General features: G+C 47.3%; 1 protein-coding gene across 1 annotated transcript in view; it reads left to right on the forward strand.

The window, feature by feature from the left end:
- Nucleotides 1–24,148, forward strand: part of KCNJ6 (potassium inwardly rectifying channel subfamily J member 6) — a 268,574-nt gene that overhangs the window by 184,620 nt on the left and 59,806 nt on the right. The window contains exon 3 of the mRNA XM_060640866.3: nucleotides 12,028–12,948. Within this exon, the coding sequence (XP_060496849.1) occupies nucleotides 12,028–12,948 (921 nt within the window). The remainder of the gene's footprint in view (nucleotides 1–12,027; nucleotides 12,949–24,148) is intronic.

The raw sequence follows: 24,148 nt of genomic DNA on the forward strand, positions 1-24,148 counted from the left end.
GTCTTTCTCTGACTTATCTCACTTAGCGTCATACCCTCCAGTTCCCTCCACGTTGCTGCAAACGGCCATGTTTCATGCTTTCTCGTTGCCAAGTAGTATTCCCTTGTGTATATAAACCACTTCTTCTTTATCCATCCGTCAGCGGATGGACACAACCATTTTTAAGCATATACTTCTATCGCATTGAGTACATTCACTTTGTTGTGCATGTATCTTCCTACCCCAGAGCCCCATACCTGTGCCACGCTAACCCCTGCCCCCCTCACCCAGTACCCGGTAGCAAGCACTCTACTTTCTGTCCCTCTCGATCTGACTACTCTAGGGACGTTACGTAAGTGGAATCATACAGTATCTGTCCTTTCGTGTCTGGCTTATTACACTTGGCAGAACGTCCTCAACGTTCATCCACATGGTTGCAGGGGTCAGAGTTTCCTTCCTTTTCAAGGCTCGATAATACCCCGTTTGATGTCTGTCCCACATTTGGCCTGTCCGTTCATTTCAGTGGACGCTTAGGTGGCTCCCACCTTCTGGATGTTGTGAATAAGGCTGCTGTGAACAACAGTGTACAAATTACCTGTTCACACATGCTTTTCCTGCCCGCTAAGCCCGGGCCTGATCTTCGATTATGCTGAGTTCAGTTGTTTGCCTTGCTAGACGCAGATTTAACCCAATGGGTCTGCTGGGGTGTGGTTTTCTTGACATCTACACTGGAAAGTGAGCCAAAGTGAAGCCCCTTGACCGCCCATTCACCCATCTGAAAACCTAAGAGAGATGTCCCCAACATCCCCTTCCCATCTTTCCCTCCTGTCCTTATCATTGCTACCCTTCTGGGAGGAAGTTTCGCCCCTTTTTCTGCATTAACCCAGCCCTCCATCTACAGCGCCTTGGACTGACCTCCACTCCATCAAACACCTCACTCCATCACTGCCCCCTTCCTCACAGGGGCAACGTCTCCACTTTCGATTCTTCTCAGCACACACACACACACACACACACACACACACAAGGTCCCCATTCCATCCGTCCCCTCCTGCTGTCGGACTTTAAACACGCTGTGTATACTTCTCTTTTCTCACCCCCTTCCTGACGGATCACTCCTCAAACCACTGGAATCCGACGTTCGACCCCATCAGCAGATGACACAACCCCCCCCACCGGTTGGATTAGTTGGATTAGTTTCCTGTGGTGACCGCACAAGTCAGTGCCACGTGAGTGGCTTACAACAACAGAAATTTACTCTCTCACCCCGTCCTGGAGGTCAGAGTGCAGAATTACGGTGTCCGCAGGGCCACGCTCCCTCCGAAAGCTCTAGAGGAGAATCCCTCCTTGCCTCTCGAAGCTTCTGATGGCTGTCGCCGCATCACCTGAATCCCTGCCTCTGCCAGCACGTGGCCTTCTCTGTGTCTTCCTATGTCCTTTTCTTTCTCTTGCGGGGGCGCTCTAAATTCATTTGGGACCCACCCTGATCCAGTGTGATCTGATCTTCATCTTTACTTGAACTATATCTGCAGAGACCCGACCTGCAAATAAGATCACATTCTGAGGTTCGGGATAGACATGGGTTGGTGGTGGGGACGCGATTCAACCCACTACGCTGGTGAATCCCAATCGCCAAGCCCAATGGACATTGCTCTGTAGCTCTGTCTGAGCCACATTTGCTTTGGTTACTCAAAACTGAAACAGCTTTATGTTTCTTGCTGATATTTTAGATGCTAGGAGCACATTAAGAGAAAATTTCAATATAGAAAAATTGAAAGAAAGCAAAAACACCCACAAACGTACAACTCAGAGATTGATCGAACTAATATTTTGGATTACATTCTACACACACACACACACACACACACACACACATTAATGCAAGATGGCAATCAATATATGCAAAGGACTATAATTTTCTTATTCTGCTTTTTCACTTAACACTGTGACACGCACAACCTGTCAGGTCAATGAACACAGGGGACCCGTGCATTCAGTAGACAGGTGCCAGGGTTTGCCATAAGCCAGGCACTTTTTCCAGGGTCTGAGATCCATCAGTGAATAAAATGCACGGATCTCAGCCCTTGGGGAGCTCACCTTCTGACCGGGGACCAACAGACAGCAAGAAGTTCACATAATATGGGGCACCAGGGTGGCTCAGTCGGTTAAGCGTCCGGCTTCAGCTCAGGTCATGATCTCCCGGTTCATGGGTTCAAGCCCCGCATCGGGCTCTGTGCTGACAGCTCGCAGCCTGGAGCCTGCTTCAAATTCTGTCTCCCTCTCTCTCTGTCCCTCCCCTGCTCACACTCGGCCTCTCTCTGTCTCTCAAAAATAAATAAACATTAAAACAAATTTAAAAATTTTTTCTGGTGCACCTGAGTAACTCAGTCAGTCAGTTAAGCAACCAGCTCTTGGTTTGGGCCCAGGTCATAATCTCCCAGTTCGTGAGACCAAGCGCCACGTAGGGCTACATGCTGAGCGTAGAGCCTGCTTGGGATTGTCTCTCTCTCTCTCTCTCTCTCTCTCTATCTCTGTCTCTATCTCTCTGCCTCATCTCCACTCACTCTTTTTCTCTCAAAATAAATAAACTTAAAAAAAAAACTTCACCTAATAACTAACCCCTTTGATGCCAAAAGTGAAAAGTACTACAGGAAAAGCAAAGCAAACAGTAGCACAAGAAAGAGCGACATGGAGTCCTGGGCAGCAGCGACTGCAATTTTAAAACGGGGAGGGGCTTCAGTTGAAGCTTCAGTAAGAAGGCGATCTTGACACGAAGAGTTGAAGACCCCCCAAAATACTGGAAAAATCATTTTTAGCGGCCGCGTAGTATTCCATCGATTATATCTGCAACAACACGTTCAACCAATGTTCGATGACAGACATTTAGGTTGTTTCCAAGTTTTCACTATTATGAGCGAGGCTGCAACATATCCGCCACGTGGCGACGTCATTTCCTTAGAAAAATGTCTAGACCCTGAATGGTTGATTCAAGGCATCCAATCATCCCAAATTGTGAGACCTCCTGTCACCTACCCTCCAGAACGACCTTTCCGGTTACACTGCCCAGAGAGCATATGAGTTCACAATCCCTCTGCCTCTCCCAACACACACACACACACTCCACATACTACATTTGTCATTCAGTTCTAACTGTGCCAACTTCTGGGTAAAAAAAGAAAAAATGTTATTGTATTTGCATTGCTTTCACTTGGTTGAACAGTCCTGCCATATGCCTTTTAGCTCTGTGTATTTCTTCTCTTATAAACGCCTTATTCATTCCCTATGATCATTTTTTTTTCTGTGGAGGTATTTATTGCTTTTGTAAATTGGGAATATGTATGTTATGTGTTGCAAATATTTTTCCTGGTTTGTCTTCTTACTTTTTTAACAAACACTTAAAATTTTTATACTGACAAAAATACCAGCCTTTGAAAATAGTTTCTGGATTCCTATCATGGTTAGAAAGGTTTTCTCAACTCTTACAATTATAAAAATATATCTTCTACGCCTTCTGTAGGGCTTTTTTTTTTTTCTTGGCATTTAAATCCTTAATCCACTTGGAAGTTATTCTGATATAAGAAATAAGGAAGGGAAGGGACTCATCACTTCTCTTCCAAGTGGGCATACAGTTGTCCCCACAGCGTGTGCCGAGTCACGTCCCCTTTGCCTGTCCCTGGGCTGCAGTTCCACAAGGCTTCCTGCCCTGCTCTCTCCTCCCGCCCCTCACATGTCTCATCCCTTCCTCTGGTTCCTCCTCCACTTCTGAGCTCTTAATGTAATTCTTTTCCAGGAAGCACCCTCTATAACATTCCTCTATAGAAGGATATCTTTCCGTATCCTCTTTGAACTCCGTGCGATCTCCCCACGGAACTGTCGTCCGTCCCCGCAATGGCAGCCTCCCCCTGCACGAGCAGGTGACCTTCCAAACCCGGAGCCCAGTCCGGGTGACTGCTGAACGCCAGCCCCACACACCTGATTCCCCATCCTGCCCACTCCCCTCTGCAGTCGCCAATCTCCACATTATCATAATTCTGCTTCTTTTTTTGTTTTTTTTTTTAATTTTTTAACGTTTATTTATTTTTGAGACAGAGAGAGACACAGCACAAACGGGGGAGGGTCAGAGAGAGAGAGGGAGACACAGAATCTGAAACAGGCTCCAGGCTCCGAGCTGTCAGCGCAGAGCTCGACGCGGGGCTCGAACTCACGGACCGCGAGATCGTGACCTGAGCCGAAGCCGGACGCTCAACCGACAGAGCCACCCAGGCGCCCCCATAATTCTGCTTCTTATTCGATCCTAAACCCTTTGCCACGTCTTCATCCTCACGACTGCTCCCTTCATCCAGCACCTAGCTGTTTCTGCCCGCGGGCACCCTGTCTCCAAAACTCAGCAAATCCAGCCGGTGGCCTCTTTTTGTGCTGCCCATGAGCCAAGATTCATTTTACGTTTTTGAGGAGTTATAAGAAGCTTTTAAGAAGCCAAGAAGAATATACAAAAAAGACACCTAGGTTGCCTACAAAGACTAAAATATTTACTATTGGCCCTTTGCAGGAAAAGTTTGCCAACACTTGCCGCTGGTCTATACTCCACGTGACTACCCTCCAGAAGGATCCTTCTAAAATAGCATAAAATATCGAATCATATCACGCCTCGTTTTAAGACCCATCTCCATAGCCTGGTACAGAGGCCTTCGGGGTCCAGCCGGGCTCTCATCCACTGCTCTCCTAGCTCCCTCCATTTCCCCCACACGTGCTCTATTCCAGAATCTCTGTCGTTCCCAAACAAAGCCGCTTCACGCCTTCAAGACTTTCACACGTGCTGTTCCTGCCTTGCGAGTGCCCCACCATTCCAGCTTTCGTCTATCAGGAAGCAAGCACACACTCACCACTTCCTTGAGCAAACCCCTCCTGCTCTCCACCCAAGACAGATTTAGGTTTGAGCTTGCTGGTATCTTCCCAGTGCCCCTCTCCCTCATCTCCGTTTTCACATCATATTTTAATTTGTTGCTTGCCCCTGACCAGAGAAATTCCTTCCCAATGAGGTCTTACCAGAGCTCAGTAGCAGGCCTCACCTGGCAAGATGCCCTGCATTTTAGATTGCCTCCTTTATTCGGGAGTGCTCAAGCGAATGTACCACATTCTTTCGATTCAGGGGAGAAAACGAGAAAGTAAAGTAAAAGAAAAGCGAGCCGCATCTGACAGACCATCTAGGGACTCTCAATAACACAAAGACCATTTGAGTAGGTCTTTCTTTTAAATTGTGATAAAATACACGAAACATAGAATTACCATTGCAAACACTGCAAATGTACGACTCGGTAGCTTTAAGTACACTCACCGTGTTGTGCTACCGTGACCACTGTCCATTTCCAGAATCTGGGGGATCATCACAAACAAGTCACTCCCCCTCCCTCCCTCCCCCCAGCCCCTGGCAACCTGGATGGTGCTCCCTGTCTCCATGCGTTTGTCTGGCCTAGATACCTCACGTCGGTGGAATCGTACGATATTTGTTCTTTCGTATCGTTATTTCACCCAACATAGTGTTCTCAAGGTTCGCTCCTGTCATAGCATGTGTCAGAATTTTATCCCTTTTCAAGACTGACTAATCTTCCATTGTGTGGCGGGACCACATGTCGTTTATCCCTTCCTCTGCTGATGGACATTGAGGTGGTTTCCCCTTTTAGCTACTGTGAATAGCGCTGCTATAAACACGGGTGTGCAAGTTTCTGTTCGAGCCCCTGCTATCGGTTCTTTCGGGTTTATACCTAGAAGTGGAATGGGGAGATCGCGTGGTAACTCTACGCTTATTTTTTGAGGAACTTCTATGCTATTTTCCACAGCAGAGGCACCATTTTACGTCCCTTTCAGCAAGGCACCAAAGTTCCAATTTTCCGCATCTTCACCAACACTTGTTATTTCCCCTCCCCCCCCCTTTTTTTAACAGTCATTCTAATGGGTGTGAAGTGATAGGTTGGTTTTGATTTGCGTTTCCCTAATGACCAGTGACCTAGTCATGTTGAACATCTGCTCGCGCACTTGTTAAGCCATCGGTCTTTGGAAAAATGTCTGTTCTAGTCCCTTGCCCATCTCTGAATCGGGTTGTTTGTTTTTCTGCTGCGGAGTCGTAGGCATTCTTTATATATTTTGAACATTAGTCTCTTGCCTAAGATATGCTTTGCAAATATTATCTTCCACTCTGTACATTGTCTTTTCATCAACTAGGTCATTTCTTTTTAGCTTTTACTTAAATTGCAATTAGTTAACATACAGTGTATTATTAGTTTCATGGGTACAACATAGTGATTCAACACTCCCATACATCACCCAGTGTTCATCACTACACTGCACCCCTGAATTTTACCCATCCCCTCACCTCCCTCCCCCCTGGAAGCCATCAGTTTGTTCTCTATAGTTAAGAGCCTGTTTCTTGGTTTGCCTCTCTCTCTCTCTCTCTCTTATTCTCCCTTTGCTCATTTGTTTTGTTTCTTAAATTCCACATATGAGTGAAATCACATGGTATGTATCTTTCTCTGACTGACTTATTTCACTTAGTGTAACACTCACCAGTTCCATCCATATCGTTGCAAATGGCAAGATTTCATTCTTTTTGATGGCTGAGTAATATTCCATGGCGTATATATACCACGTCTTCTTGATCCATTCATTCGTCAACGGACATCATTAGGAGGTAATTTTTAATGAGGAAGTGACCATAATTCTGTGCCACTAAGGGTTCTCCTGAGCAGGTGACGCTGAATGAAAACCACCAGGAGGCTCGCATCTGCTCCTTTTCTCTTACACCTCGTTGTAACAGGTGTAAGGCCTCCCACACTCCTTTCTTTCGTGGAGACCGCTGGCCAGCCCCAGGGACAGCTGACTAGTTTTGTCCCACGGGTCTTGCCCCTCACCCCCCATGGCATTCTGTATTCCCACCGCTGCTGTCCCAACAGTGGGGGTTGAGTTACGATTTTTCTCAGATTCCTGAAGTCATACACCAGAAGGGTCTCAACGCCGTCTTGGAAAATTCCTTTTTTTTTTTCCTTTTTGATGCTAAAAGTCATATAAACTCATTCTAGAAAATTTGCAAAAATCAGAATATTTAAAAGAAAATTTTAAAGCCCCCATAAGCCACCCACTCAGAATTACCTACTAACATCTGTGTGTACTTCCTTCCAACTTTTGATTTTTGCACATGCGTTGGAGATCTCTCCTGTTTTCCTGTCGGGTTTTCCCCAAAGCATTAAAAACTCCTGAAGTACGTTCTGAACATTTCCCTCGGCAGGGGAAGCATCACCCACAGAACTCATACATAGTTTGAAATGTAACAATTTCCCAACAGGAGAACATCTCAACTGGCTTTATCCCCCAGACCCATATTTACTCTAAGCCAAAGTCCGGAAAAGCAACTCGTCAAGTAAATCATCAGGATGCTGGCGGTTGCTGCTGGGTCCCCTTCCACCCAGTAGGGCACGTCACAGGTGGCAGAGAGTTCCTCTCCATTCTCTTTGGTCCAACCACCTGCACAGAGGGGCGCGTGTGGTCAGTGGGTCTGAGCACCTGGCCGCTGCGCATGCCCGGCGGGGTGGGGGTTGGGGGGGAGGCCCCAGGGCCAGTTTCTGAGCAGGGCAGTGGGGCGAGAAGCTAGCATCACGGGGCTGTGCAGCCCCCCCCCCCCCCCGCCCAGGAGGAGAAACGTCAGCTTTGCCACGTGCAGCTGCTCAGCGGCTCAAAATGCTCTGCAAATGCAATTCAGATCACCCCTCAAATCCACACCCGGGGTTTCAGGCAAGAAAAGAGCCCTTAAGAGCCATCATTAGCATTCCCTTCTCTACTTCCCCTGCTCGCATTTGCATTCCCGCTGAGGGTGCTGAGCCTTGCTCCTCGCTCAGAACGGGGAAGCCCCGCTCCCTGGTCCAGGGCTCCCCGCGATTGCTCTGGACGCAGCCTGGAGGCTCGGCACCCCCCTTCTGCGCACTCCACACACCCTTCCTTATCGGCGCCCCTCTTCCTGCCCCTTGGGACTCCTACTCCAGTGTCTGCTATGCCCCAGCCCTCCCACACGTCCCTGGCTCTTTGGTTTCTTTCACCCGTGTGCCTGCCCCCCGCGCCCTATCAAGCAGGAGGCCAGCCTTACCTCCCACTGCCAGAGGCAACATTCTCCTCTCCCCTCTCTGGCTCTCTGGCTGGGCCTAAGAATTAAGCTGACACTTGGGCTCCCGGGCGGTTCCGCTGGTGAAGCGCCCAGTCGATTTCAGCTCGGGTCATGATCCCAGGATCGTGGGGTCAAGCCCCGTGTCAGGGTCCAAGCTGGGCGTGAAGCCTGCTTAAGATTCTCTCTCTCTCCACCTCTCTACTCTGCTCGCACTCGTGTGCCCTCTCGCGCTCGCTCTTAAAAAAGAATTAAGCCAACGTAGAATCACAGGAGAAAAGCACAACACGTGTACACGGGAGCCTCGCAAGAATACAGACAGGGAGAGTGACCAGAGCCGGAAGCTTCCATACCATTTAGACGAGGAAACCATCGGTGTGTAAAGAACTGGCAAGACAAGGGGGTTGGGTAATAAAAGGTAAAGGAGTGACCAGGAAGATGTGGGTTCGTTTAATGAAGTTTGTTTATACAGCCTTCCCAGCCCCCAATTCCCCGCCTCTGGTGAGGAGAGCGTCTCCCACCCGCTTGGCACAGGGAGGGCACCTTTCCCGTGGGAGATTCATCTCCTGCTTTCAGGAGGACGGGAGGGTCAGAGTATCCTTCTTCCGCTGGCTGTTTCATAAGTACCTTCAATTCAAAATAGTCAATATGCCAAAGTGGCATGTTTTGGGGGCGACCTGTTCTGAACCCCTTCACCATCTTCCCATGGATGCACCTTGCCCGCGTGCACTGTCTCACCTGCAGGGGCACCTTAAAGGCCACCTTCCCATCTCACCCCCCAGGAGGCTGGGCTATCTTTGTTTGACTACATTTTTATTTGTTTTAAAAAGGCTCTTGGGGCGCCTGGGTGGCTCAGTCAGTTAAGCGTCTGACTTCAGCTCAGGTCATGATCTCCCAGTCCGCGAGTTCGAGCCCCACGTCGGGCTCTGTGCTAACAGCTCAGAGCCTGGAGCCTGCTGCAGATTCTGTGTCTCCCTCTCTCTCTGCCCCTCCCCTGCTCACGTGCACACACACACACTCTCTCTCTCTCTCAAAAATAAACATTAAAAAAATTTTTAAGCTCTTAAGTAGCATATGCATTTACATTTTGCCCAACACCAAACCCAAGCATTTGACTAACCACACGCTAGTTCATTATAGATGCTTAGATTCAAACATTCCATCCCGACTTCCTCTCTCCCTGCTCTTTCCCACACCAGCCCCCCCTCAAATCATGACACTTCTCTCCCCATGTCAGTAGTGCTGCCCTCAAAATGAGACCTAAGACTATATTTGATAATAGACACGACAGACATAACGGCCCAAACATTTTTTTTTCTTGTTTCTAGTCAGATGGCGGCTTTTTGCCACTAACTCCGGCCCCTCCACCTTCTGACTCCACCGTCCTCTGTAGAAAGGGCAGGGGCCTAGGAGAGGCTACATCCACTCTTTGAGGCTTTGACCCGGAAAGACCAGCTCCAGACCTGCCAGGACTCTGCACTGGCCACCTCTCAATACAAAGGAAACTGGGAAATGTGGGCCAGTCCTGAGCTAGAAAAAGAAGAAACAAACAAACAGAGAATGTGGAGGACCAACCAGCAGGCTCCCGGGAAGACCCAGAGCGTTTGTGTCTACTCACTCATTAGCCTTTCAGACAGGTTCCTCCAGGTCAGGATAGATGCCTGGATTTGAAGGTTATAGCCCAGCCAGAAAAGGCAGAAAAGCATCTTCAACTGGGGGCCCGGGGAGGAGGGTTGTAGGTTTCCTCTGTGACATTTGAAAGTATGAAATATCACTGAAGATTGTTAAGGGCCAATCGATCTGACAAACCCTCTTCTTGGGGGGTGGAAGGACTGAAGGACTCAGGGACGCAAGGGCTCAGGGTGGCTCTGCACAGTCGGAGGGCTTACCTCCCCCGCCCCCGCCCCGGATCAAGGCAAACCCCTACCTCAGGTTCAGTCAGGCCCTTGCATCTTGCATCCTGTAAACAAAGCCCCCCATCCCAGTGGGTTTGAGCCCTGAGTTTATCCCCCATGATGTCATATGGAGAGACTCCCAGTCAGGGCAAAATCAGCAGCGAGAGCTCAGGCGAGACCTTTCCGGGTCACAGATATCCCACCGGGTAGGGGTGCCGGCAGCGAGCAAAGAGAGGGCCTTGGCATCCATCCAGATGCCCCACCCCCCCGCCCTCCCGTCCCGACCTCAGCTGCTTCCCTTTGACGCCTGTCCTGGTTTCTCTGTTCGAAGAAGAAAAAGAATAAGCAAAGTTTCTCTTTGACACATGAGGGCTATTGAGGGCAGTGATCTAAAAAGTCAAAGTTGTCAAACCAAACAGCAGCTTTTGCAGACCAGATGCTGTCTCTTCCTTGTGCTGCAATATGAAAACAGATCTATGGGATTGATTTTTAAGGAAACTAACCAACCGTGAACAAGGTTAATCCATAAGTGAAGTTGGTACCTCTCCCGTCCTATTCACAGCTATGTTCTTATTCAGATAAATGTTTTCGCAACAAACCGTGTTTCTCCTTTAACCCAGGAGAAAACGTAGTTACCGCAGAGAAAATGCACTGCGGACCCAAAGGCACAGAATGAAAGCCTGGGGAAAGAAAGTGCTGATGAAACTTTTAGAAAGCTTTAAAATCATTGGCTGAAAAAGTAATTTCATACAGTGGTTGATGTGTTTACTGGCAGCATCATTTCCAAATTTCCCCTTGCACTCAGATTCTAGAAGAGTTTTCCTAATGCACTGTTAACTAACGACGGTACCAAGGCATGAGTCATGACGGCCGTCGGAAAGGAAATAACCACGAGCCAAAACTGCAGATGTTACGTGTTGAGGCAGAAACCAAATAGAACGTGTAACACACAGAAAGACAGAGAACATTTCCCCACACCTTTTTTTAACCTGGGCATCAAATCAACCCTCAGAATATAATGCAGGCATCCTTACCAACCAAAACCAGAATTTTCATTCTTCAGCTCTGAAATTCGAGTAACAATTTAGAGAGTTCACTCAAAATTCTTGCCCCAAATGTAAGGAGAGTACCTGCTAGGAAAGTGCTGGGAGGCACGTAGCACATCCATCATTCCATTCAACTTTAGAACAACCCTATAAATCGCGTATCGTGATCACCATTTCGTCAATGTGGAAACTCAGGCTCGATGAAGCTGGATAGGGTGTTAGGTCTACCCAGGCTGCCATAACAGAAGACCAGAGTGCGGGGCGGGGCTGGAGGTTTAAGATCAAGGTGCTGGCAGGATTAGTGTCTGGCCGCCTCGCGTGGGTTGGAAGACCTCTCTTCTTGGCTTGCAGATGGCCACCTTCTCATTGTGTCTTCACATGGCCTCTCCTCTGTGTGCACACCCCTGGTGTCTCTTCCTCTTCTTATAGGGACCGGTCTTATCAGGGTGCCTCCCTTATGACCTCATTTAATGTTAGTTATCTCTAAAGGCTCTATCTCCAAATACAGTCACAATGGGAGTTAGATCTTCAGTACAGATTGGGGTGGGGTGGGGGGCACAAGTCAGCCCATAACAGCACGCCCAAGAGCCTGCAACGGCTGGGGGGGCAGAATCAAGACTGTCTGAATTCAAACATTTCTTTATCCAGCATGTGCTGGAGGCCACGTGGGAAGGCATCCCACGGAGGGGCTGGCTCTTAGAACTTGCTGGTAGGGAGACAGTTTCACAGCAGGAAGCTCTGTCCCGGTGGGAAGGGTGAGGGGGTACCTACACAAGCTAGATGGCAGGGCACAGGACTCCAGGTCAACCAAAGGCCCACCCAGAGATGCCAAATGAAAATGGCTTCATCTACTCTGGTAATAACTACACGAATGCCGTGTACCGTACACAGTGTGGTTTCCGTGACCCCCAAAGAACCAGAATTTCATTCAACTTTTCTTTTCTTTCCTCCAAACCACCAGCTAACGTCCTGGAGGGCGACTCCATGGACCAGGATGTTGAGAGCCCTGTGGCCATTCACCAGCCAAAGTTGCCTAAGCAGGCCAGGGACGACCTGCCAAGACACATCAGCCGAGACCGGACCAAAAGGAAAATCCAGAGGTACGTGAGGAAAGATGGAAAGTGCAACGTCCATCATGGCAACGTGAGGGAGACCTATCGCTACCTGACCGACATCTTCACCACCTTAGTGGATCTCAAGTGGAGATTCAACCTGTTGATTTTCGTCATGGTTTACACAGTGACTTGGCTCTTTTTTGGGATGATCTGGTGGCTAATCGCATACATCCGAGGAGATATGGACCACATAGAGGACCCCTCGTGGACTCCCTGTGTCACCAACCTCAACGGGTTCGTCTCTGCTTTTTTATTTTCGATAGAGACAGAAACCACCATCGGTTATGGCTACCGGGTCATCACAGACAAGTGCCCAGAGGGAATTATTCTCCTCTTAATTCAATCTGTGCTGGGGTCCATCGTCAATGCATTCATGGTGGGATGCATGTTTGTAAAAATATCACAACCCAAGAAGAGGGCAGAGACCCTGGTTTTTTCCACCCATGCGGTGATCTCCATGCGGGATGGAAAACTGTGCCTGATGTTCCGAGTAGGGGATCTTAGGAATTCCCACATCGTAGAGGCTTCCATCCGAGCCAAGTTGATCAAATCCAAACAGACCTCAGAGGGTGAGTTCATCCCCTTGAACCAAACAGATATCAATGTAGGGTATTACACCGGGGATGACCGTCTATTTCTGGTGTCGCCACTCATCATCAGCCATGAAATCAACCAACAGAGTCCTTTCTGGGAGATCTCCAAAGCCCAGCTGCCCAAAGAGGAGCTAGAAATTGTGGTCATCCTAGAAGGAATGGTGGAGGCTACAGGTAAGACGTGTTCCATGCTGGGGCATCTGTGGGATCAACGCTCTTTGTGAGTTGGCCCTGACTTATTTATGATGAAATATGAAAAACTGAACCTCCCTCACTATCGATATCACCCCCCCGTTTCATGACATAGTATATATACCTCTGTGTCCTCTAACCTCGCGTAGCCACCAAGAAGTCTAACCATTTAGCTTTTTAAAAGCTTTTGGAGAATAAACTAATAAGTAATTTTCAAAAGCACTACGTACTATATTTTAAATTTCCAAGTGTTTCTGTAAGTTAAAATCTTATCTGTCTCTGAAGCGCTTTTAAATGGCTTTAAAACATTACCTGATTTAAATACTTGAGGTGATTTAATAGCAAGCCAAGAGGAAAAAGTTTAGCCTTTCAAAGGAAGGCTGACAAATTGCTTTAATAAAAGTGCAATTACACCCCTTCTTTGAGAGCCATTTGCAAGACCCGGGGCCCTGGCTGTTCTTTGATATCAAGTGAAAGCTGGGTGTCTTTCTGTATACTCTACCTGCTGAACCCCCAGCTGATATAATTACTGCAGTAAATAATCCTAACAGGAAAGGGGGAAAAAATTGAAGATCCGTTCATCACAATCCTATTGACCCTTCTGCTGTTAATGGCTGATCGTTGACGCGTTCTCGGGAAAACGATCTGTTCTCAAAATAGCGAAATGGTCTGTCTTTATTGAAGTCTTCACTCATATCTGAGTTTGGCACGTGTTATACATCCCAGCAGCAAAGCAGGTCCTGCCTACGTTTATCAGTAACATTCCACAAAATAGAGCCAGACATTCTGACTTAAGCTAAGAATAGCGCCCCACTATAAAGTATAAACCCGAATCCAAATGCATTATTTTCTTTCCTGTTCTTCGGAGTTATCGACAGTAGCCTTAAAATCCTCTTTAGATGTGCAAGCTGCATTTCTGCGCTTTGAAGTCTGCAGCCTGCGGTTCTGGGTTCATTTCTATAATCTGAAAATGCACGGCCAACAGCCTGGCCTCAGATTCTTTTTCCACCCATAACCTGAGCTCAGTCATCCCTTGAAAGCCGTCAGTCCCATGTTTCTGCTTCCCTGTACCCAACAGCAGGCAAGATCATTACCTCTAACTAACTTCTCTTGGAGTGGTGGAAACTCTCGCCGTTGGTTTTTTAAACGCAGCCAGCAATGAAAATGTGAGTAAAAGTCTTTGCGTGGGGCTCAACGGTAGGACTGTGCTCCTTTCCGTAGAACAAAAGGAACACGGACCACATTCGAAACTGGCTTTAAAGAATAACAAAATAATGCACGTGAAATACTAAGAACTGCACATGTGAACGGGTTACCTGCACCTTGAGCCTGACTCTCCCCGAGTACTCATGAGGCAAGGCTGTGTGGGGGGAGGAGGAAGAAGAGAGGGGAGGAGGGGGGGAGGAGAGAGGGGAGGAAACAATCCAAAGCAGGAGCCCGGTCATTTTCTCGCCGACCAGAAACTTCTCCCACCTCGGCTCAGCACGGGGACTCTGGATCCCCCTAGTGGTGACCACTGCCATACAGCCGCTGGCAGCATAAACCGACCACTGGTGATGTAGCCTTTATATCAGATTCCTCATTACAAACCCTCCCGGTAGGACATGAGGGAGGGGAGTGGACAAGCCTTCTTATCGTTGCGTCTTTGAGCTCAAGGAGCAAAAGCCACTGAGATGTACCCTCTGGTTACTGGTGCTAATCAGAGCCGCAAACCGCAGGAGCTCAGCTTCAGGTTCCCTCAGACCAAAGCCCGATCTTGAGCAAAGTAAATGAATCCAGAATGAGCAAATTATCTTTGTAATGTCCCTGAGTTGGAATTCTCCCCGGGGCAGACTCTGTCTTTCTGATGGCAGCTCGTGATGAGTGAGACTTTCTAAAGGGAAGAACAACGTTTTCTTGGTAATTAACAGTGATACTCGCCTCTGAACAGTCAGCAGCCTTTCTTCCTGCTTTTCTTAGAGAAAACTTGGTAGTTGCCAGCATAACAAAAATCAAAACACTTATCGCTGCTCCTGGGGAAAGGCAACTGCTCTTAATTTAAAAACATAAAGTTTTCTAATTTCTGTTATGTGGAAGGAAGAATGTTCTAGAGAGTTCTGGGTTTGTCTGGAAGCTGGATATGTCCTGATCTTTTCCTAACGGGATTCATACAGTTCAATACTTCCAGCACATCTGATCTCTGAAGCTTCAGCAGGATACTTTTTCTGTGTGAATGAAATGCACAAATGGAATTTGTGGGTATTAAACAGACCCTTGAGGGATGGGAAGAATGCTTCAAGGAGTCAAAGCCACAGGAAAAAAAAAAATAGGCGTGAACCAAATGCACACCAAGGAAAACGAATTCACAAGGATCTAATTATTCATTACAGGGCTAGATGGGAAGTCAGGAGCCTTGAAAACGGCAAGCTGACCCAACACGATTTCCGCTTTATTCAAGCCTTGTTTCAAAAATGACTTAGTTGACCTTAAACCACTGTCGGTGATCCCAATTAGCAGGCATCTTCCAAGGATGAGCCCCACGCTGCAACATCACCACAGTGCTCTCCTCCTTTCACACGCGTTGTGGGTACACAGTGATTCCAATACGGTGTTTTCTGGAAATCTGAGCTATCCTGCAGTAAGCCGAGTATGCACTGGGTCCTTTAGTCTGCTGAGCGCCCGGGGCCAGAACACGCCAGTTGGTCTTCTGTTGATGCATTATATTCTCTACTGCAGCCAGCCTGCTTTGCCCCATCACTCAGAGTTAGGCTTGATTTTAGAAAACGAAAAGTAAGTTCCTTGAAGACAGGACGTGATCTTGCCCAACATTGATGCCCTGCAGGTCCTAGCCCGAGTCCCCCACTCGATAAGTCCCCTAGCCTCATAAAAGACAGACTCACACCCACAAAAGACAGACCCACATCCTCGGTGGGTGGCTCGCGGCCGGTCCAGCCCAGGGTCAGAGGGATGTGCACCGTGACCTCTCGAGAACCTTTCAGTCATGTGATTCTATTTTTGAAAACGAATCAAACCCTGGAAAATTCTGACACCAGCCACCCAGACATCTGGGAACTGGCCGTGGCTCATCCTGCAAATATATTTTTAAAGGGGGCCCTTTATGTTCCTGACACATGGGCAATTTTGAGATAGTGATGTTTACAAAAGGGTTCACAGCTACGTAAACAAACTTGCTCAGCAGCTGTGGCAAATGTGCTTTAAAATAGTAAAGCGTTCACATAGACTGTTATTTATAGAGGGCAAATTGGCCTGGAGGCTAGATGACAGCTACACAGAGCTGGGCCTGTTGCCAGCCAGCTCCCCACTAGAGCCTCTCTGATTGATGAACTTCCATATTTACCCCCCAACGATTATGCAACTCTGACAAGCAGTCCTTTCCAACACCTCAGCAAATGTGCCTGGTTAGCTGGGATGAATCCCCATTAAGCTTTTTTTGTTGTTGTTGTTGTTACAGAAATCATAAAACTTAGACAAGAGTAGACCAAAAAGGATAATTAACTCTCATATAGCCATCATTGAATTTCTAGGATTGTCAATTCACAGCCAAACTTGTTCCATTCTAGACCATCACTCCCTAACCGCCCCCCAACCCCCCGGCCTCGGATCTTTTTCTCTACAACTCTTTCCTGTGTGTTTCTAAAAGGCAAGGGCTCTCACATACAACCGGAACACGTTGGTGGCACCTAACATACCTAAAATCGTTAGTGATCATTCCTTAAGATCCAATATTCGGGTGTTCCAACTTCTAATCGTTCCACAGATGTCTTTTTTTATTGTGAGAAGGGAACTTCTGAAAGATTTAAATAATGCACAAAAAACTGGGGAAAGTGGAGGATGGAAGGAAGCCGACTCAGTGGAGGTACACTGACACGGGACCGATGAGGACACAGGCCCGACAGCCCCGCAGCTGCCGGCTGTAGGAGGAGAGGGAGTGGGCATCCTAAACCCGAGAACGCAAACCGGAAGCAGGAAACCGGAAGTGGGGGGGGGCGAATCGGAAGTAGTTGCCGTCTTTCGCCACAGGAAAACTCAGTGCCGTCTCTAGAATAACGTGTAGGCGGAAAGGGTTTTGTCACGTAAATCACGTGACAGATCACAGGATTTTTGAGTTGGAAGGGATCTTCACCAACTCTTATTTCACAGAGGAAGTGGAAGCCTGACTAGTGCCTGGGCCCAGGTCAAATAGCCCCTGGCAGAGTAGGACCTTGAAACCCAGGATGGCCGACGTCACCCAGCCTCCACGTCCAGTGCTCTTTGCGTGGTGAATGCTGCTGGTTCATGAGGATTCAAGAGAGAAGTGCGCCCCAAAAAGAAGTGTCAAAGCAGGCTGCCCTCCCTTTTCCCCTCCCATTGGCTCCTCTTTTTCTTTAAGGTTACTCTGTTGGTCTCTGCTGTTACCGATTCGCTTTAAAACTCTCGATGCGTTCACATGAATTTTTAACAACCATGTATTCAGATGAAATGTGCTGCAAAGAGTTCTGAAATCTAAATTAAGTAAGCAATGTCTACACAAATACCCCTGGAAGGGTATGATGTTCTGTCAGAGCCGATTTCCAAATACCATTTTTCTTTGCTGTGATCAAAATGCCACTTCACTGTAATAAGAGGAGAATATGAGATCACAGATTTTGAAAAGGTGGCATTTCACAGATAAGATGGTTGAGTGTTAGCACTACCGTACTCTTAAGCTATTTCTAGTAATGATATTTCATACCCATTACATTTTTCAAGTCTTATTTTCTCCTCTTGATAAGTTTCTGCTGATCCCTCCATTGGCAAGTCATTATCTCAGGATTTACCGTTTTTCTCTTACGAGTTACAACCCCAGCTACCTAACCTGGGAAAAGAATTAATTGAGGTGATCTGAAATGTTAAGAATGCAGGTGAAAACCTCGTGGTAAATCTATATAAGGAGGAACACAAAAAATTTCAAGGACACATGAATTTATTTTTCCTAGGTAGAAATCTACCGTTCATCAACATCAAGAAATCCAACTACGCTTTCTTCCTTGAGCGTTAGGTTCAAGTGATTTATTCAGGGCTTCCTTCCAAAATGTCTACCTCGATATGATATATCCCAGGAGTGTCATTGGCTGGCTAAAAACTGATGATAACTGCTTCCCCCAAATATGGTAAACTTTTTGTGATCTTCAGCAGTTTGGGAACACTGTGTTCTGATTCATCACGTGTCCTAACAATCTTGAGACTGGATACTGTCGACCGCACACAGGGTTTTAAGCTTTTCCACAACTCCTCTAAAAGGAAGAATATCGTAACTCTGTTAAACAGTGTCACTTTGTTAAATACACTGGGGAAAGCCATGTAAGTTGTTCACGCACGCACACACGCACACTGAGCCAAACACCCGGAGGTGCTTCTTCACCAGTTAAGCACGCCCTTGCTTTTCTGTCCTACACCAGTCCACCTGCAAATTCTGTTTGTTATACGAATCATTTAGTATGCCTCTTTTCTGAGAGCAATCTCTCTCAGCTACAGCCAAGCTTGTGTCTCTTCAGTCATTTATAGGGTCAGACCATCCTGGGCTCAAGCCACAGTTACGCCATTCACTGGCTTCCTTAGTCTCTCTATGCCTCGAGATTTCTTCCACGCTAACGTTGAAGCAGTAACGGTACCTACCTCACAGGTGATCTTTCGACTTCCGGTTTTGTGAGAGCGGATCACTTCTTTCCCCGTAGACTGCACAGGTGAAAGGCCATATAGAGCAAAACTTTGCGAGGGTGGGAAGCCTGGCAGTCCAAAGGGCCAATCCCGGAGAGTGGCTCCATCGGTTTTAGGGGCCTTGCCACTGATGCCTCGACAGAATAACGAATGACCCTCTGAAGGCCCTCTGCATAGTCAAAACGGCGAATGGTAACTTAGGATAGCCAGTTCAAGAAATGCATACTCACAACTGAGAGTAAATGCCAGCCTGGCCTCTGCCCCAGTTACTTACCGTGAATTACAAATCGATGGGCTGTGAATTAATGTGAATCACTGGACTCTGAAAAGACTTTGCATTCCTATTGATAGTAACATTTCATCATTATAATTTCTGCCCAAAGTGAACATGAATATAGATTATGCTCAGGTCTTCTAAGGCAACGGCTCCGTGAGGACAAGACCAATAGTCTGCATCTGAAAACAGTATTTCTGTGTTCCCAGTTCTCCTCCTAGGTTTCCCATAACAACTCTAAGGTATCCGTTGACATCCCAACTTGAAGAATGTAGTTTTGTGCTGGTAACTCAACTAAATTATATTTCCTTGCATAATAAGTCCTTAGAGATACTTCTGCCTTAAACTATAGATACGCTTCAACAAAGCAGACAGTCAGTTGACCCCTAAATGACACGGGGGTTAGGGACACTGACCACCCCCCATGCAGTTGAAAACCCATGGATAACTTCAACTCCCCAAAACTGAGCTACTGATGGCCTCCTGTTGACCAGAAGCCTGACCAATAACAGTCGACTAACACGTATTTTGTATGTTATATGTGATATATACTATATTCTTATAATAAACTAGAAAAAAGGAAATGTTAAGAAAATCACAAGGAAGAGAAAATATATTTACAGTACCATATTGTCAAACAATCCACGTATGAGAGGACCCGCATAGTTCGGACCTGTGTTTTCAAGGGCCAAATGTAAATAGTAATTTCTGTATAATCAACTTTGTTGTTCTCTATTTATTGAGAAAGAATGATAGAGATACCGTAGCAGTCTGCCCCCTGTAAGTTATGCTTCAGTAGCAAACAACCCTAAGGGCTTAAAACACATGGGTTTACTTCTCATTCACGTTACACATAAGTTACAGCTCGGTCCACCTCCGGTTTACTCCAGGATGCCGACCGAAGGAGCAGGCCCCAGGGAGGACGTGCGGTTCTCATGGCAGGGAGAGAAAAGAAATGGCAGGACACCTCACTTCTACTCATCATGTATTAGTCATACCTAGCAAGTCACATGGCAGCGATTGATATCCGTGGAATGGGGAAATAGAATTGCTTCACAGGACATGGAACAAGCAAACGAGAACAGAATAATACAATCCACCACAGATAACCAAGTGGTTTTGAAAACCACTGGTCTGAGTTAAAGTCATTAGTGCTGTTCACCAAATATGTCCGGCTTTCATCCTGCCAGACACATGTTAGGATCACATCTCCCCGTTCCTGTTGGGCATGGCCCTGTGGTACACATTCCTCCAGAAGTCTACGCATAAGCCATGCGTATCGCTCTGGTGGAAAATGCTCCCTTCCGCTCGTACGGTCCCCAGAGCACACGTCACAGCAGAGCCTCCATCATCCCCGGACTGGAGACTGGCTTTGAAGGGAAGACCCTGCCAAGTCACTCAGATCATACAGCACGACTGAGAAAGAGCCTCACGTTGTTGGTTACCATTGGGTTAAACCACTGAAATGTGAGTTGTTTACTAGGATGGAGAAATCTAGCCTATCTTGTCTGATACAAAATGTCACACAGGGGCGCCTGGGTGGCTCAGTCTGTTGGGCGTCCGACTTCGGCTCAGGTCATGATCTCGCGGTCCGTGGGTTCGAGCCCCGCGTCGGGCTCTGTGCTGACAGCTCAGAGCCTGGAGCCCGTTTCAGATTCTGTGTCTCCCTCTCTCTCTGACCTTCCCCCATTCATGCTCTGTCTCTCACTGTCTCAAAAATGAATAAACGTTAAAAAAAATTTAAAAAAAAAACAAAAACCAAAAAACAAAATGTCACACTAACATTTTGACAAATTGGCTGTCGCATTGCTACTGGCTAGTCTAGACTGGCCCTGAAGTGAATCGGTAGCTAGCTACTCTGCAGAACCCCCCTCCCTCCTTTAAGTCCCATCTTCACAGGGTAAGCCTTTCAGTTCAGACAGGCTGACTTCAAACTCTGCCTCCACGCCTGACTGCCGGCGAAATTGGGCACATGTCCTTCCTTAACTTTACCAAACCTCATTTTCCATTCTGGAACATGAGAATGTTCCTTAAACCTGCAACATGGCTCCACGAGCTAATACGTGTAAGTCATTCATCATGGGACCTGATGCACAGTAAGTGCTCAAGAAATTTACAGAGTGCATCTGTAATTCTGTGACTCACACTATTTTCACCCGTCATTTCTGGAGTGCCTATCAGATGCCGGTTACTTCAGTAGGTGCTGTGCACATAGATTATTTTCAACCCTCAAGACAATTCTGAAAGGTAGGTGTCATCCTTGTTTGGCAAATGAGGGGTTGACTCTCAAGTGGGGGGCTAGAGAGCAACTTTCCCAAGATTACCCATCTGGTATGGTGAGAAAGCCAGGATCCAGTCTCAGAAACGCCCACCTCCCCAGTCTGTCTGCCCCACGCCTCTCTGGAGGAGACTTGGTGCACACAGCCACATTTTAAAGGAGCAGTTAGTGATTCAGTGTCACTAGCACACTGACAATTATGGCTCCATGATATATTCTCCTTTGATTACTTACTGGCTTTCGTTTGCCCATCAGGCTCCCCTTCCCCGACTGTAACCGACGGGAGCAATCTGATCTTCGATAACATTTAGCACTGAGTCTCTTGAAGGGACACTTATTGGCTCATACTCCAGGTTCTGCCCAGCTCGGTGTTATCAGGTGACCATGCCAGCTGATGCTCTGGGCCAACCCCCTCCAAAGCAGCCTGCTGCCATGCCAAGTATAATCCAAAGTGCAGTCAAGCAGCCGGCTCACAAACCCTGAGGGGAGGAAAAAATAAAATTTAATATTGAAAGGGAAGGATCAACTTTGACTCTGAGCGCCCTGCCCGAAAGCATGATGATAAAGAGATTTAGGCTTTGACCAGCCTCATTAAACCTTGTTGGGGTTTCCATTTCATTGTGAAATTTCCAACAAGACTCTTTCTTGGGTTTGATGATGGTGATGACGGTTTTTCTCTGGGCACTGAGGTCATCCTTAGAAGGTTTCAATTAAACGTTTGCTGAGTAAATGCATTTGCTTTTACATTTTCGCAAGCATATTTTACATAGGGTGACTATTAATAGGACTCTGGGAAAGCCGGTGGATGAGAAGGAGTTAATGGGTGATGACATCGGAGGAGCACCCATGGTACAAGCACTGAGGGGACAAGGCTAAAGCTTGAGTCTAAAATGGATTAATGCCCTGTTCACAATGGCCCCAGATTAAGTGTGCTTAATTACAAGTCAGAGAGCTTACAATAGCAGTAAAGTATGAGTCCTTTACTTCCTTGAGATCCTTGGTTTTCTATTATCATCTGTCTCGCAAAACCAAGTTGGAAAAGTTGTCAAGCTTCAGAGGAACAAAAATGATGCCGGTCCGTGACTCTGGAGGAAGCTCTTAAGAATCCACAAGGTCCAAAAATGGGCAAGAAAGATTTCCAAACACCTATGAGTCTTTCCAGCATAATTCCTTTGTGTTCACCCAGAGGCACCTCAGCATGTTCAGCCTGGCCTGAAGACCCTGTCGTCAGCCCCCACAGCCAGGGAAAGAAAGAGGTCACATTCATTAAGCCAACAGCAGGTGACTATATTTGGGAGGTAGGCAACCTGACTGGCCATGGACAGACCAGGCCAAGAGCAAGGAAGGGCAGGGATCCTTCCAGTACAACTTTGCGGCCTTCACTGCTGTGGGGATCTGGCACAGAGTCACCCCCTACGTTTGGTGGATGAATTGACAAAAGCCTCCCCCGTAGCTGGAAGTACCCTTCTTGACTTTGAAGAAGCTAGCTGAGGACGCCACGAGTTTCCACATCAACAAGGCAAGGTGTCCTCTATCGCCATATTGAGGGGTAGAACGTCACCGTGGCATTTCTTCCCTTGAGTTCAACCCGATACCCGCTCAACCCGGTGGAAAGGGGGCATCTTGTGAGTAACGAGCATCCGTAATCTGGGAAGGGAGCGGTCCAGCGGACAGGAGACAGAAAAGACATTAGATCAAAATGTGCCGTTGCTTTCACGGCATCCCACATTTGCTGCCCTAGGGTCTGTCCTTAGGATGAAACCAAATCTGTTGATGAATCCAAGGAGTGTGCATTTAAGTTCAAATGCTTAGTCTGTTCATGTTCTCATCCACCAAAATCATGATTTCTACTTCCTTCTCTGTCTGCAATCTCACACGACTTCTTCTTAGACAACAACCTGGCTTCACACTAGGTTGAGAAAAGAGATATAATCACAATGGACCAATGGTCCTCACTCGGCCACGTCTCCCATCCTACCTGGGCCTTTAACCCTGTTTCTTCTTGCCTTCCGAGCCCATTCTATCTGGAATCCTGTTGTCTATTTTCCCTCTGAGCCATTTCAGCCAGGCCCTTGGCTTTGATTACCCTCTTTTTTTTGCTTTGCATGTGACATCAAATTTCTGTCTCTGGCCCCAACCTCTCCCTGACGTTCTGCACTCAGAGATCTAGCTGCCTCTTGGCATCCCTATTGAGATGCCTAACAAGCCTGTACAACTAATGCGGCCAAAGCGGAAACTAAAGATTCTAGAATCCTCTATTATTTCTTCCCCTCTCCATCTTCCCCATGTCCATAAATGTCATCATCAACCATGCAGTGACTTACATCAAAAACTGTAGCAGCATCCTTGATTCATCTCATCCCCTTACCATCCGGAAGTCCTTCCAAAATACGTCTGCGGCCATGGCTACCGCCCCAGATCAGGTCGTCATATTGTGGAGGGAACAGCGTTCAACTGAGTCTCCCTGCTTCACTTGGACCATCCTACAAAAGTCCATCTTGCCCATAGCGTCCAGAGTGCTTTTAATAAATGTAAACCAGAGCAAGACATTCCCATGCTTAAAGCGCTCCGACAGATTCCCACAGCGCTTGGAAAATCCAGATTCCTTGCCATGGTCCACAAGGTCCATCTGGCCCGGCTCCAGCCTGCTTGTCTGCTTTTACCTCTAACCACTTTTCCATCTGACTCACCACGCTGCAGCCGTTTGAGCTCTCCATTCTGAGCACAGAGAATCTTCCTCAGGGAGGTCTCTTCCAACCACCCAAGAGAAACCAGCTCCAGTCACTGTGCCTCCATCATGCTATGTGGGACGTGTCGCCAGCTGACATTATCTTGTTATGTGTTTATTAACAATCAGAATGGAAGCTCCATGACGGCAGTGCCTTGTCCTGTCTTTGCTAGGCTCCCAGTACCAGGAACAGTGCCTGGACCATAGCAGGCACTGGCTAAATATG

The sequence above is a fragment of the Panthera onca genome, chromosome C2 (genome assembly GCF_046562875.1).
Source record: "Panthera onca isolate mPanOnc1 chromosome C2, mPanOnc1 haplotype 2, whole genome shotgun sequence".
Classification (NCBI taxonomy): Eukaryota; Metazoa; Chordata; class Mammalia; order Carnivora; family Felidae; genus Panthera; species Panthera onca.